Here is a 14,334-nt window from a genome sequence, read left to right as displayed (position 1 = left end):
TGTATGTTGGAAAATATCTTTTGACGCTATCCTTTGGTCAAAAATCTAAGAGCAATTAATCCAACTTAGTTGTATTTGTTTTGAAAAATAAATTTTCGTTTATTATTTTATTGAAAATTTTTTACTTTATTGTATTTCTTCATGTTAAAAATTATGATTATCGGACTTTTAAAATTTGAACTGACGTTGTTAGCATGGAGATTATTCAAAATTAAAAACGTCAAAAAATGAATTGCATAAATTTAGAATCATAAAAGAATCAGATTATTGATTGTTTCCAAAATAATTAATATTTAACTAAGAACTTTCTTTACAGAACTCTGCTGAGCAAGAATACAAACAATACAGCGGTTAGTTACCTTTAATCTTTATCAGCAGTTTGTGTAAAAAAATTATCACTCCAATTCCAAAACAGTCTTTTTTTAAAACTTGCCCAAATTAAGTAACTGAATAAAAATATTATATAAAAAAGATATTCCAATGGTTAATGCACCTAGCTCTATTGTCGCAGTGACTGGATTCGAATGCCAAGTTATCCCATCTTTCACATGTACTGTGGTGTGTGTCTTTGATACTTCTGATAAATAAATATAAGAACAATTTTTGCCGATTTAAAATCAGAACTGCGTGTTATGGCCGATACAACTAGAACAAGAAGCGAGTTCTTCAACTCCGCTGTACAACTACCCATGTTGACACCTTCATTAACAGGATCGAATGCCGGAGATGGATTGAAGTTTGCAACAACTGTGTGTGTGTGTATGCGTTTTTGTTTTTGTCACTGTGTGTGTATGCGTGTATGTGTTTGGGGTTTACGATTTTGTATGTGTCAGTATTTTTTGTATGTGTGCGTACGTGTTTGTCTCTTTCTCTTTTTCTTTCTCTCTTTCTCCGTGAATTTGTGTGTGGGGATTTGTATTTTTTTTATCTTGTTAGGCTTGCATTTCTTCTAAATACATAAAAGTTTTATCAAAACCGTCTTTCATACATGCCGATTTATAAAATTTATAAACACTTTTATTTCTTGACTCGACAGAGTTGGAAATACAACGACAGGTTGGCTAATATCATACTGTGACGTTTTTGCATCTATTAATTTTCCAAGTCTATCCTTATTATAAAATATTTTATGTTAGAAGGATAGCTACACACAGCAAAAAACAGACACACACAACACATACAAATTCATTTAAGCATAAAAAAGTTAGAAATTTAGTAACATTTAAAAGTTTTCTTACGTTAAACTAGTAGGTACATAACATTACTATACAGATCAGTGCGTAAACACACTGACACTTGAGAAATTGACACTGCTGCCAAAGGAGTGGGAAATGATGTTTTCTGAAAGAGATAACAAATAGTTTGTTCTTTTTTAACATTTTTATTCCAATAAGAATGATTTGCGCATTCAGAGTTTGAAGCAAATGTTCCACTTCAAAAAATTTTCATTTCTTCTTTAGTTATTTCACGAATGTCCATTTAAAATATTCAACCCTGGAAGACCCGAGATTGAAACTTGCCAAACAGCTTTTTGATACTAATGTTAGAATTTTTCCGGCTATTAAGTTTTTATAAAAATTTAAACAGCGCGCATGTACACACACACACACAAATACACAAACACAAACACACACACACAAACACACACATTTGAAGTTGAAGCTGACGGAACCAGAGGAGCAGGCAGACTGCTTACTGGCAACGTTGTTTCCGAATGTCAGCCGAGAACTGATCAGATGCATGTTCATCGCTTGTTACTTCAACTCAAAAGAAACTGCTACGTGGTTGTTGAAGATGGGTTACAAGGGACTTGTACAACATACTGAAAAGGTTGTCCTGGCAGTACTTGCACTAAAATATCAATGATACATAATGTACCTGAAAACGAGTAATTTGACCAATCTTTAAATTGACAAATATTTCGAGAATTTAATTTTTGACAAGGACTTGAAAGAAAACTTTAGATGATAATCTCTGCTTTTAGTTTTATACAAACGAAAATTAAATAATTTTTTGTTGTTCTGACAATTTTACTACAAAAACTCAGATAATGAAATCATATCAACTATATTTATAATATTTCCATAGAGTTTGACTAGTGACAAAGTAGCATGTGAGGCGAGTGTGTTGAACAGTGCAAAGTGCAGTTTGCCTCCAAGGGCACCGAAGAAAATTAATAAAGGCGAGTATTGTAATAAGTATGGCTCCAAACCAGGGGTGGGCAAACTTTTTGCTGTAAGGGCCGCATTGAGAACTATTTTACCTTTGAATGGCTGCATATGTATTTAAATAGCAAATTTGTTCGACCCGGGGAAGAATTTTTTTAAGATTTGTGTCTCCTTTTTTAATCATAATGCCTGGCTAATGACCTTATTTAAAATGGCTTCACAGGCCGCATGCGGCCCGCGGGCCTTAGTTTGCCCACCTCTGCTCTGAACGAGAGGTAAGAAAAGTATGGATGGCTCTACAGAGAATATTGAAATTAAATTTGAAATTACAGAATTTTCAGCATGGTGAATTTATGCGTTTGAAATAACTCCACGAGTTTATGTAACTGAAAATAGAATATTATATCAATAACTTTTTACAAATAATTTTCTAAAAAAAAAATAAAAACACACAGGTCCAGAATTTGTAAGTTCGCAAAAATTTTCACTCTCTTGCAAGAACAGTCTTCTAATCCAAATGTCTCCGACCAAAACATTCACCTACTCCTCCTCAAGCCCACTTAGAACTTACGGGATTCAGAAATTATTTCAATCCGTACCTTCTTCGATTCAGGACTGTCAACCACAATCGTCAAGTTTCAAGTGAGAATAATGTTTTGCATTTAAAATCATATAATCGTTTTTATTCATCTAAATAAAATCAAGAAATTATTTCAAAATTTTTCTTCTTAAAAGTGTACCAACTTTGCCAGCTCTGGACGTGTCCAACATCGTCAGATCATCCTGCCCATTTTCACTTTCTTCCATACAGCTATAGTACAAGTGCTGCTTTCCATTGAGTATCTGTTACCAAAACCAACGTTTTGTGGTTATAAAAATAATAAGTAAAGAACTTTTCAGAATTTGTGCCTGTACATTTTGTGTGTTAACATTACGGAAGTTAAACAACATAATTTACATTTTGCTCTTATCAGGTATTGGAATAAACAATTTAGAAAAAAAATTTAATAAAACAATTTGTTAACTAAATTTGTGGTCATTATATAACGGTAGAGATGGACTGCGAGCTGATATAATTGTTATGGTTAATGAGACCTCCACCTACAACCCATAGATGTCTCGATGAAATAACAGGCTATTACATCGAGATGTCTATGCTACAAAGTATCCCATGCAAATTGTGTGACTTGTGGATTCATGCGTGTTCACTTGGTGGAGGTATTGTTGTTGATAGCATTGAGAATCAAATTAAAACTAATTGATAGTATCCAAATATAGAAATATAATTGTCCCGATTTGCAAATGCAAATTGCAGTATGGTAATTTACTGTAATTTTTTTCTATAAAAACATACATCATCCTAATGAACAAAAAAGTAATCATTGAAAGGATGAAAAACACTCCAAAAATTTACACACACACACACGCACACACATACACACACACACACAAATTTGGTCAACATATTTTAGACGTTATTTAAACATTTCCTCGAAAGCAAGCCATAGAAATGATAATCACCAACGCGCGCCTAATATGCATCTCATTATTCCGACTTCGATCTCAATCATCTCCAGTGTCATAATATTTTTTGCCGGACTCTCGTCGTTCGAAGAGTGGATGGATACTCCAGATACTATACTTTGTTAAAACAGTTGTTTGTGTGCATATAGGGCTGACAATATATATATATATATATATATATATATATATATATATGTATATATATATATATATATATATATATATATATAAATATACGGCCTAAAATATATATATATATATATATATATACACAAATGCATGAAAAACATGTATTATATATATTATATATGTCTATGCCGATATCCTTACATATTGTATATTGTAGCGGCGGATGTAGAGAGAACCGCGGGGATGTGCCATCAGTTGCTTGCAATATTTTCAATAATAGTCAGTAAGACTCAGTGTTTTAACGAAAAACAACATTGTTTTATTTTAAAAATTAGCCAAAATAGAGGACGTGATGAGCAAATAAAAAAGCAGTCGTCAGCTAGAGTAGCAAAATGTTGGCCCTGGTAAATGTGTCGGCTCTGCCGTGAAAATCAAAATATTTTAAAAAGTTTTCTAGATAAGCCACTGAGTGCATGCATATTATTCGCTCATATATTTTCATAATGTCAAAATGTATAATAGTGTATAATACATGTATACAATGTTTATAAATCTATACCGTATTTATATATGTGAATGTGCATGTATGAATATATGTATATTAGATATATGACTAAAAATTTTTTTTGGCAATTTTTGGTTTCCCATGCCATTATGAGTGGAGAAATTACATTTTAAAACTAGAAATATCATTTGAAAGTGTTGAATCTCAAAAAAGTTCACCCCCTAAGCTGAAAACCGTTTTCTCCCATCTATCTATTGTTAGATACAGTACAGTTTAAGGTATCACAGCTTCAGTTTATTGCTGATGTGATTTGCTATATGTATGCATTCTTATTACATAATCTTTCATATTATATATTATATTTGTTATCATCACCTGACTTTTGATATTTTATAAACTTATTTTGATAACCTAAACTCATAAGATTTGTTTATTTGTAGATAATTAAATTTACAATCAAATTATAATTCGACAGGACTATAGTCAAGATGTCTAAAAATAGTCTTCCTTTAGATTTGAATAAGAAACTATGGGAATCAAATTTGGTGAGATTTGAAAAAGCTAAGAATTCAAAAAAGTATGCAAAGATTGTTGACAGTCTTGATCAAATGAACAAAATGCCAACAGAACAGCATATCCTGGACAGATTTAAGTGCTTGGCTGCAAATGTGAAAAGTAGACAGGAGAGAGTTGTGATAGTGATCAAAGAAGTAAAAATCTTATGGAAAAAACTGAATCTTCCAATTCAAAAAGGCAAATCTACAGTGGAAAGAAAAATTGAGAATGTACTAAACAAGTATGAAAAAGACAGCAGAAAACCAGGAACGTAAGACTTTACCAACTTGTTCAACGTAACTGATGAAAATGGAGAATAGTTATGTAGAAAGATAGAGCCCTCTATAATCTTCAGAAGTCAAGAAATGGTAGAGCTGGCTACTGCACCACAATTGAAGATACACAAGGAGTTCATCCTAGAAAACTAAAGTTGATTAAGCAAAAAGTCAGTCAAGATACTAAGGATGATTTAAACAGTGAAGATGAAAAACAGCAGAGTCAGTCAAGATACTAAGGATGATTTAAGCAGTAAAGATGAAGAACATTTTAACACTGAAGAAGAAAAACAAGATTCTGACAGTGGTTCTCAAGATTCAGATGCTCTGAAGGAAGAAGAAATTGTTTAGAGAGATGATATGGCTTTCCTTCATCACTTGATCACTTGTTACAGACAGTTTAAGAAAACAGGATGCTTCCTAAAGTAAATTTCAGAACTTTGCCAAATATAAGCAATGCAAGATAGAATAGCCGAGCAATCTATGCTTTGCTAGCTTATATTTTACTTCCAGAATTTTGACAGTCAGCCGAGGGTCAGTCATCATGTGACTTTATTACTGGCACGTGAAGTGACATCTGGTTTTCTGGTCAGGTTTATAATCAGGATAACTACAATAATTTGGCAGCCGTTTGCAAAGATCAAAGGCAATAAAGACTTTAAGGACTTTTTGGTCGGTTGAGCCGACTCCAATCTCAACTCAAAGGTCAAATATTTGTGCTGAACGTGCAATTAAAGTTCTGCAGGATTTACTTCTATTGTGCAAAAGCATTGAAAAAATTAACATTAAATTTCTTTTGACAAATGAACACTAAAACCTGTATGTTTGTATTTCTGATTAAAAAAACCATTTTGTACAATGTATATATAATATAAATTTAATTAAGGGGGTGACATTTTTTTAAATTTGACACTTGCCATTGGATTTTTCTTGATCTTTGCATTAAAACTCCACAAAAAATAACATGGGGATAGGGTCTTTAAAAATTGTCATATCCCTAATGTATATATATGCTTCTGTGTATGCGTATGTGTAATTATGTATGTATGTTAATATGTTGACGTAGTGGAGCTTGCCGACTTTAGCTATAAAAGGCTGCGGTTGACTTATCATTCCAGCTTGTTTTGTAAAAGTTGATGACTATTAAGTCAAAAGTTCGTCGGAAATTTTAAAAAGTAAAAGCTTTTTCAAAAATCTTTCTAATAATTAATTAATAAACTATCGTAAAGTTAGCCTATCGTTCGCAGTTATTTCAAGCTCAACTTTAACAGTCAGTTTTTTATTTCTTAACAAAATTTGATTTTTGTTTAAATTATTTTTGTGTTTTTAACCCAAAATCTAATGCTAAAGATGTCTACAATAAATTTTTTAAATAATTTTCAGCTCGGTTTTATACTGTTGTGTATTTACTCAATGAAATTAGAAAATATAAATAAAAATTGTTAAAGGAACTTATTTGTTAACTAAATCAGATGAGCAACCTCATTAACAAAGTTGTAATATTCGCTCTTCTCTTTGTTGCACCATCTCTGTCGGATTCCAGTCTGGATGACATCGACGTCCACCCAATCAGCGTCAGGTCGAAAGCGAAACCACTTCCGCTGCCAGCTTTGTTCAAAAATATCGACCAGCTGGACAAGATGTTGACTGATTCTTTTCATTCGTCATCGGTCTATGGTAGGCCGAGGTATAATTAGCAACTTTTTGAAGATTTTAAAACTGGGAAGAATTTTTTTGGATTTTTTAACGATGAAATTGCGTACACAAAACAAATAACATTCCATTAACCGTTTAAGAAATCTAAAAATTCTTATTTATTGTTTAAGACAAACTTTTCTTTTTAGTTTATTGATTTATTAATGTTTTAATTTATGAAGTTATCATATTTTTTTGCATAATTAATTGTTATTCAAAACACTTATGAGCTGAATTGATTAATATTGAAATTTTTTGAAAATTTTTTATAAATCATTTAACAAAACCTGACCAACAAAGATTTGGCAAAAGAAGCGAGTTATATCAAGATGGAAAATCTCTGGCTGAGTTGGTGAACGAGCTGAAAGAAAACATTCAACTACTCAACTTGCTGAGATCGGAAAATTACAGGTGCACGTGTGTTTGTAACTTGTTTGATTTTTGGGAAATAAAAAAATTGTTCTAAAAATTTTTTCTCTAACAAATTTTGAGTTAAATTTTATATTTTTAACAAATTTTGAATTTTCAGAACTTGAATTCCAGATTTCAAAGAATAGGAACTCTTTTTTTTGTTTGAAAAGGACAGTTGAATAAAATAATTTTAATGTACATGAATAAATCATTATTTCAAAAAGTTGTAGATTTTTTTCAATTTATTGACAAAAAACATGTTTTAAAAATGCATTTGCAATTATTAATACAATTAAAACAATTAATAATTTTATAAGTTTCAAACTAAAAACTTTTTTGGCAAAAGATTTTTAACCGTTGATGAGTTCGGCTGTTTATAAAATAAGGCCTAACCCAGTAGGCCATGAAATTTTAATTTAGAATTGTAACGAATTCCAGGCATTTAATAATAACAAAAAATCATTTTAGTACTTAAATTATTATTCAAATTTTTAATTTTTTAAGTTATTTTTTAAACCATCTGGTTATTGACACGGTTTAGCCTGAAAATCGAGACATTTATTGTAAGAAGAAATTATCGCGTAGGCTGATGGACTAGATGTGAGACATTCAGCTGCACCCCACGATGTAGCACTAACCAGTTTCTAGTTCTTTGCTGTTTCTTCGAAAATCAAAAGACCGCTAGAATCGCCCTTATAATTGCATGAAATATTAAAAAAAAAACTGAAATGTTTTTAGATTTTAAGACAAGATTTTTTTGTACACTGCATGCTTCTGAGTTGAAATCCTTTAAATCATAAACACACACTTGGTTATCGGTGAAACTAGTTTTCCAGCACTTTTGCCATTGCTTCTTAGTCGAGACCAAGACGTCGACTTGGGTTTCTAAAAGTTCTTGCGGAGAAGACCCACCCCTTGTTTGAATAAATTTTTTATGAGTTGAACGCAAATGATAAATGTTGACAGACAGCCCACCAATTGTGCTTTCTTATCTTGTAATGTACCAAATTTTATTGACGTGGTTGGGACTTCTGAATGTTTTTTATTATAGTCACGACGCCTCGGACTGGTTTCAACCACAAACCATGGATCCTATGTAGTTGATAGCCAAGAGTGCCATTGCCATTGTACACTCTGTGCTTGTTCTTAATGGAAGTTTAAAATTCTTCTGAGTTCTGCGGCGACATTGGCGTAGGTACCGGCAAGAATTTCATACATGCCTCTGTGATAATGTGGCAACTTATTGAAAATTTTATTCTGTCACGGAGCATATACAAATTTGATATATGACGCAACTTGCTAACGGGAGCAATCCATCGTAATGAGCAGCAGTAACAATTAATATTGAGTCTACAATGGAGCCGACACAGTTTAAAATTTTTCAAATGTACAGGGCTGCCTGCCGTCGCAACTCATCCCTCTCAGTTTTACCCCCCCTTCAACTATGCGTGCTTCAGGTGAGGCATGCCCCGCTACTAAGAACACCAAAAATTGATTACAAATTTAAAAAAATGTGTTTTTCCATGATTCAAATTTGCAATAAAAAATTGAACTAATAAACTGAAGATGGCTAGAAGTTCTTCATTTATACTACCTATTATCAAAGTGAAGGCGAGGATTGAAATAAGAACAATATCCGCGTGGCTCATAACAGACGCATTCATGTCACTTGTTAAAAGTCATTTAACAATTGGTGAGGAATCAATCATCTGTAATGAGTATTTAGGAAACAATTTATTAAGATAAGTTGAACAATTTCAATATTTTATCTCTGATGATAAAAAGTTATTATTATTATTCGTGAGTGTATTTTATTTTTTCTATTCTGAAATTCAAAGTTATCGATATATTTTTCAAATGTCCAAATTTTATTTTTATATTATTAAAGTGGAATAACAAACTTTAAGCAAAGAAAATGTTTATTGATTTAAGTAACCAATTACATCCTCATCTGTTAAATAAACACATTAATTCCTTCAAGGCTGTGACAAGATAGTAGAAAAACAATGTAACACGATTTGGAAAGATTGGAAAAAAATGGAAAAAACGATTCTATTATTTTATTTTTTTGTGGAGCTAGATTTTTTCAATTCGATTCCAAATAACGATGACGAACAAGTAATTCTGTAATAAAATATGTTGAAAACTTGAAAAATTAAATATAACGTAAACAAATGAATAATATATTTTTTGTCACTTTTTAGTCCATACGAATATGCATTTATATGGGTTTCAGATATGGAATTGGTAATGTTGATTCCAGTTACACGCGGCAAAATAATGACATTATGAATAATAAAAGGGTGTCGTAAGTCATTGTTTGTAGAACTTAGTGGGAATGTTATAGGAAGAGGAAGAAAACAGGAAAGCTATAAATATGTCTCACCACGATGTCAACATTCGGAAGAAGATTCTTATCTATAAACAGAAATTAAGATCTTTTTGAAATTTCATTCTAACTCTTTGCATTGTCATTAAAGTAAATGTCTCTCAATTATTATTTGTCTATTTGTTTAGAATTGTTTTGTATAGATTTTTTTTATTACAAATTATCCACATCTTAAAACTTTATAAAATTCCGTTTTTGATAAAATTTTAGAATTTCACTCCATGGCAATACTTCTCATTGAACAGGGCCGAACATGACCTCGGTGGGAACCTCACTAATAATCCTTTCCACCCTACTAACATTCCTACATTGTGCTCCAATCGTTGAGAACGTGCACGCCCTAAGGTCAAGGTTCAAAATCGACCCCATGATGTCAATCGCCCTACAAGAGACCATCGACAGTTTGGACAGGTACCTGTCGGAGAAAGCCACTTATTCTTCGTCTGACGCCAGACCGAGGCGAGAAATTTTTTTTTTATTCTGCATATTTATGTTTCGTGATATCGTAGTTTAATACTTGTGCTCAATTTCTCATTAACGCATTGAGAAAATAACTCAGCTATAACTCAAATTACCGTAATTTCAGTTCTTTTGTGATTATTTTAAGGTGAGATATGGATAGATATAGATATAGATAGATAGATATAGAAAAAGATATATATTCTTTAAAGTTCATTCTTATACAGATGAACAATCTTTTAGAACCATCTTCAATACAGGATCATATATTTGTTTATGGTATATTAAATGAAATAAATAAATAACTCAAATAAACTAATTGAAAATAATAAACATAAAATAATAAAATTAATAATAAATAATAATGAATATAATTCAAAATGACATTACAAAAAATGTTTAAATCTTCATACGGAACCGACAACAAACAGATACGGCAAACGTGGCGGCTTGAACCAGGACCTCCTCGCAACGATCGACCTGACGAATAATTTGAAGTCACTTCTTCAGCAGATGGCGAACTCTAACATTGATAATTTATATTAAATATTTGAGAATTACTGTTTAAAGTTAATAAAGTTTGTTAAAATTTTAATGAAATGTCACTCGAAACGTGATTTGAATACTGATACATAAATTAAACTGATGTTAAAGTTATTTGATGTTTTTTTTTTACAACTAATTTTAATGTCGGAAACTATAAAAAAATTTGATTGAAAAATTTCTCTCTAGACACGCAATATCTAAATCAACGAATAGTGGCAATCGAAACGAAACGAAATTTTATTTGGCAACAAAATCCATGATAAGTAACTGTCACAAATTAGCGATAATCTTTGTGTGACCACCAAAATAAAGAATATTTTAAAAATTTTTCATCTAAGACAGTGCCATTCTCAAACCAGCAACAACACTAACATCTTACACAACATTAATATGAACAAATAGTTAATACGCACTTCTAAACTCACGGTAACATCATGAAGCCTTATATATCTTCCATTATATATTCCTATAATTAGATTCTTTGTTATCCATTTCATTTCTATTACGCGATGGATAACTTTTTGTGGTTTACCAACTAATGAATAAGACAAAAGATAATAAGCACACAGACAAACACGCATACACACACATACACACACGTATACTCAAACACACACACACACACACACACACACACACACATCACTCATATATTTATTCACCCATTTTTAAGTTATCAGGAATACTTAATTTTTTTTTTCACAAAAAATTGCAGGCAGTTTGATTAATGAAGACTTTTATGGTGAATTCTTTTTATAACATTTTTGGACAAGACTACTGAATATAAAAGGTTATGAATTAGTCAATGGAAAAACATTAGAAGGCATAATTTGTTCAAATAAAAGTGAATATTTTAAATTTTTAGAAAAAGCATAACCTCACACTAAATATTTTTGTTTTAAACTAATAATTGAAAATAAACAAATTATTTCTAGCTAATTAAACAAAAAACGTTGAAAGTATTTTTTAAAAATTTTACATTTTCTGCTGAAATTTTTATTTTTGAAATGTTTTTTGCCTGTTTTTATTTAAACTACGTACACAAATTAAAATGATTTTTGATTTTTTTTAAAATTTCAATTTCAGATGAGAACTCACAACAGCAGAGTAACATTCTTCGTAGTCATACTTCTCTCTTCATCATGGATGGTCTCAAGTTTTGAAGCCGAGGATTTGAAACCGATAGAAAAGACAAGAGCAAAAAGAGATTCCTACATTATTTCACCAAACTTATACAAGAGCATCGAACAACTGGACAAACTGCTTTCAGGTTCTTTTAGGTCATCCGCCGCTCTGAACAGACCAAGGTTGGAATATTTGTTTAAAGAACATTTGATATGTATGCATATTGTGTTGTAACAATTTTAGTTTCGGTTGGGTTTTTCATTTTATTTGTACTGAAGTCAGAATTTTTCGCATTAAACTGTTATCGATTGTTAATTTCGATGGTCTACTCACTAAAATGAGATTCAAATTGAATAGATGAAACATGCTTCATTGAATAAAATATAGATTGAAAAAATGTTAGCAGCTAAATAACGACTAAAAAATTTTTGTTTGAAGATACGGTAAGAGAATGGATTTGAACCTACAAGTGAAATCTCCGTCAGAACTGATCAAAGAGTTGGAAGATATATTGGAAGAAATTAAGATGTTGAAGCCGTGAAACTGTATGACAGTAGTAACATGATGATTAAATGAATAGTTGAAAAGTGTAAAACATTTTTTTGTTTCTTACTTGGTGCACGACGAATCGAATAAATCTGCTTGCTCTCTTTTAATTTGCAAATGTTTTATTAGCGAATTTATTTGTTCCTTTATATAACGAAAATTATTGAGAAATGAAATGTGAATATTATTCTATACGGAGGTAAATGAAAAAATACTTATTTTTATAATTTGCTAATGGAATGATACAGAATTTATCGTTACTAGTATAAAAACTGAAATGAATAAAGTTTGAAGGAGAAGTAAATAAGTAATTTTTATCAAAATTCAGCTCCGTTACATCTTTCAATCAAAAACATGTTGAAACAAATTGTATGAAAATATAATCACCAACTTCGGTAACATAACATGGCAGCATTTTTTTCTAACGAAAGTAACAATAAAGACATTCGTCCATATCTTCGCCAATCGTTAATTGGTGATTCAGATTTCATAATCACACTAGGCAAGAGTCTAAAAGACGTTGACTGGGAGAGGGGCAAAATTTTAACAAATGTTGAAATTTGACGGGTGGGTGACAAAAACTGTAAAAACGTTAGCCAGTCTGTTCCTCTAGGCCCACCTCAACCTGCCACTGGATCACAAAGGTGCGCATCAGTCAAATTCTTTGTGAATACATCAAGCCATAGTTATTGCACAAATAAGTAAATATGAATAATAAAAAAAGGAATACATAACAAATAATAAAAAAAGGAATACATAACAAACAAACAAACAAACAAACAAACAAACAAACAAACAAACAAACAAACAAACAAACAAACAAACAAACAAACAAACAAACAAACAAACAAACAAACAAACAAACAAACAAACAAACAAACAAACAAACAAACAAACAAACAAACAAACAAACAAACAAACAAACAAACAAACAAACAAACAAACAAACAAACAAACAAACAAACAAACAAACAAACAAACATGAGGTGACATGATTTTTGTTTTTTATAAGGTATGAGATGAAATGGAATAATGCTGTCAATAGTTATTTACATCCATCTATGGCGAATTTTGCGGACTTCTTTACTATTTTTTTAATTATTCTATAAAATATCAGAACCTGACAGACGCAGAAACTGTTGCAGCAAGCTAGACTATTACTGCCAAGAAGAAAGTGAAAGCTGATCTACATATAATAATAATGAATTGATAATAACCAAAAAAGATTTGGTAGAAAAAAAAATTGTTTTTTTATTATTTATTTCATCGAGTTAGGATGTTGTGTGCTGGTTTGTGGGTGACTATGACAGGAAAATAAAATATAAAATGAATGGCATCGTGGAGACTTGGCGTCTGATTTATATTTTTCATCAAAAATTTGTTTTATTAAAATTTAAGAATTCCATTTCTGTCATAGTTTGTTTGGTTGACTAGCTTTCTAACTTTTGAATTTTCAAATCATGTTGTGTAAATTTCAAAGTTTAATTTACCATTATTTCCATTTGTTTTAAATGAACTTTTTTATTAAACCCACTCTCACCATTCATATAATTATATATCAATTAAAAAAAAAACACATTTAAATGAATCCAGTTTTTTGAAATTTTGACAAAAAAATTAATCTCATAAATACTAATGAAAAACTTTCAACAGAACATGACAACTTTAGTTTGTCTCGCTGCCCTGCTACTGGCAATGAACTGCGCCTCAAGTTTGGAGAAGGAAAACGTTCACCTGGTGAGGTCAAGGGCAAATATTGATCCCTCTGTGGCCCTTGCTTTACAAAAGGGCCTCAAACAGCTGGACAAATATATTGAGAAGATGGCCATATATTCTGTCTTTAATAACCAAGTTAGGTATCAAATTTATTTTGTCTGTAATACACTTTCTTCTCATTACTTTAGAACATTCAATCGATCAATTCGAATTTTGAAACAACTTAATTTTCACGTAACGCAGTTCAAATTCATATTTTAGAGGAGATCATATGTAAAATTTACATTATAG

General features: G+C 31.0%; 5 protein-coding genes across 5 annotated transcripts; all 5 read left to right on the top strand.

Annotated features, from left to right (window-relative positions):
• Nucleotides 1-632: 632 nt before the first annotated feature.
• On the top strand, nt 633-2,814 carry HELRODRAFT_179311 (hypothetical protein; the record flags this gene model as incomplete). Its single annotated transcript, XM_009028154.1, has 7 exons — nt 633-736; nt 1,037-1,056; nt 1,273-1,360; nt 1,461-1,542; nt 1,657-1,830; nt 2,089-2,146; nt 2,624-2,814. The coding sequence occupies 7 exons, from the start codon at nt 633-635 to the stop codon at nt 2,812-2,814; spliced, it is 717 nt and encodes a 238-aa protein (XP_009026402.1).
• Nucleotides 2,815-4,814: 2,000 nt separating this feature from the next.
• Nucleotides 4,815-5,507, top strand: HELRODRAFT_179310 (hypothetical protein; the record flags this gene model as incomplete). Its single annotated transcript, XM_009028153.1, has 2 exons — nt 4,815-5,152; nt 5,378-5,507. 2 exons carry the CDS (start codon nt 4,815-4,817, stop codon nt 5,505-5,507), a joined length of 468 nt encoding a protein of 155 aa, XP_009026401.1.
• Nucleotides 5,508-6,628: 1,121 nt separating this feature from the next.
• On the top strand, nt 6,629-7,317 carry HELRODRAFT_179309 (hypothetical protein; the record flags this gene model as incomplete). The annotated part of the gene is made up of 2 exons (XM_009028152.1): nt 6,629-6,843; nt 7,152-7,317. The coding sequence occupies 2 exons, from the start codon at nt 6,629-6,631 to the stop codon at nt 7,315-7,317; spliced, it is 381 nt and encodes a 126-aa protein (XP_009026400.1).
• Nucleotides 7,318-11,742: 4,425 nt separating this feature from the next.
• On the top strand, nt 11,743-12,322 carry HELRODRAFT_179308 (hypothetical protein; the record flags this gene model as incomplete). Its single annotated transcript, XM_009028151.1, has 2 exons — nt 11,743-11,963; nt 12,220-12,322. The coding sequence occupies 2 exons, from the start codon at nt 11,743-11,745 to the stop codon at nt 12,320-12,322; spliced, it is 324 nt and encodes a 107-aa protein (XP_009026399.1).
• Nucleotides 12,323-12,732: 410 nt separating this feature from the next.
• HELRODRAFT_179307 (hypothetical protein) lies at nt 12,733-14,334 on the top strand (the record flags this gene model as incomplete). The annotated part of the gene is made up of 3 exons (XM_009028150.1): nt 12,733-12,879; nt 13,981-14,178; nt 14,305-14,334. The coding sequence occupies 3 exons, from the start codon at nt 12,733-12,735 to the stop codon at nt 14,332-14,334; spliced, it is 375 nt and encodes a 124-aa protein (XP_009026398.1).

This window comes from Helobdella robusta, assembly GCF_000326865.2.
Source record: "Helobdella robusta unplaced genomic scaffold HELROscaffold_53, whole genome shotgun sequence".
NCBI lineage: Eukaryota > Metazoa > Annelida > Clitellata > Rhynchobdellida > Glossiphoniidae > Helobdella > Helobdella robusta.
This window is presented reverse-complemented; position numbering and strand designations above follow the sequence as displayed.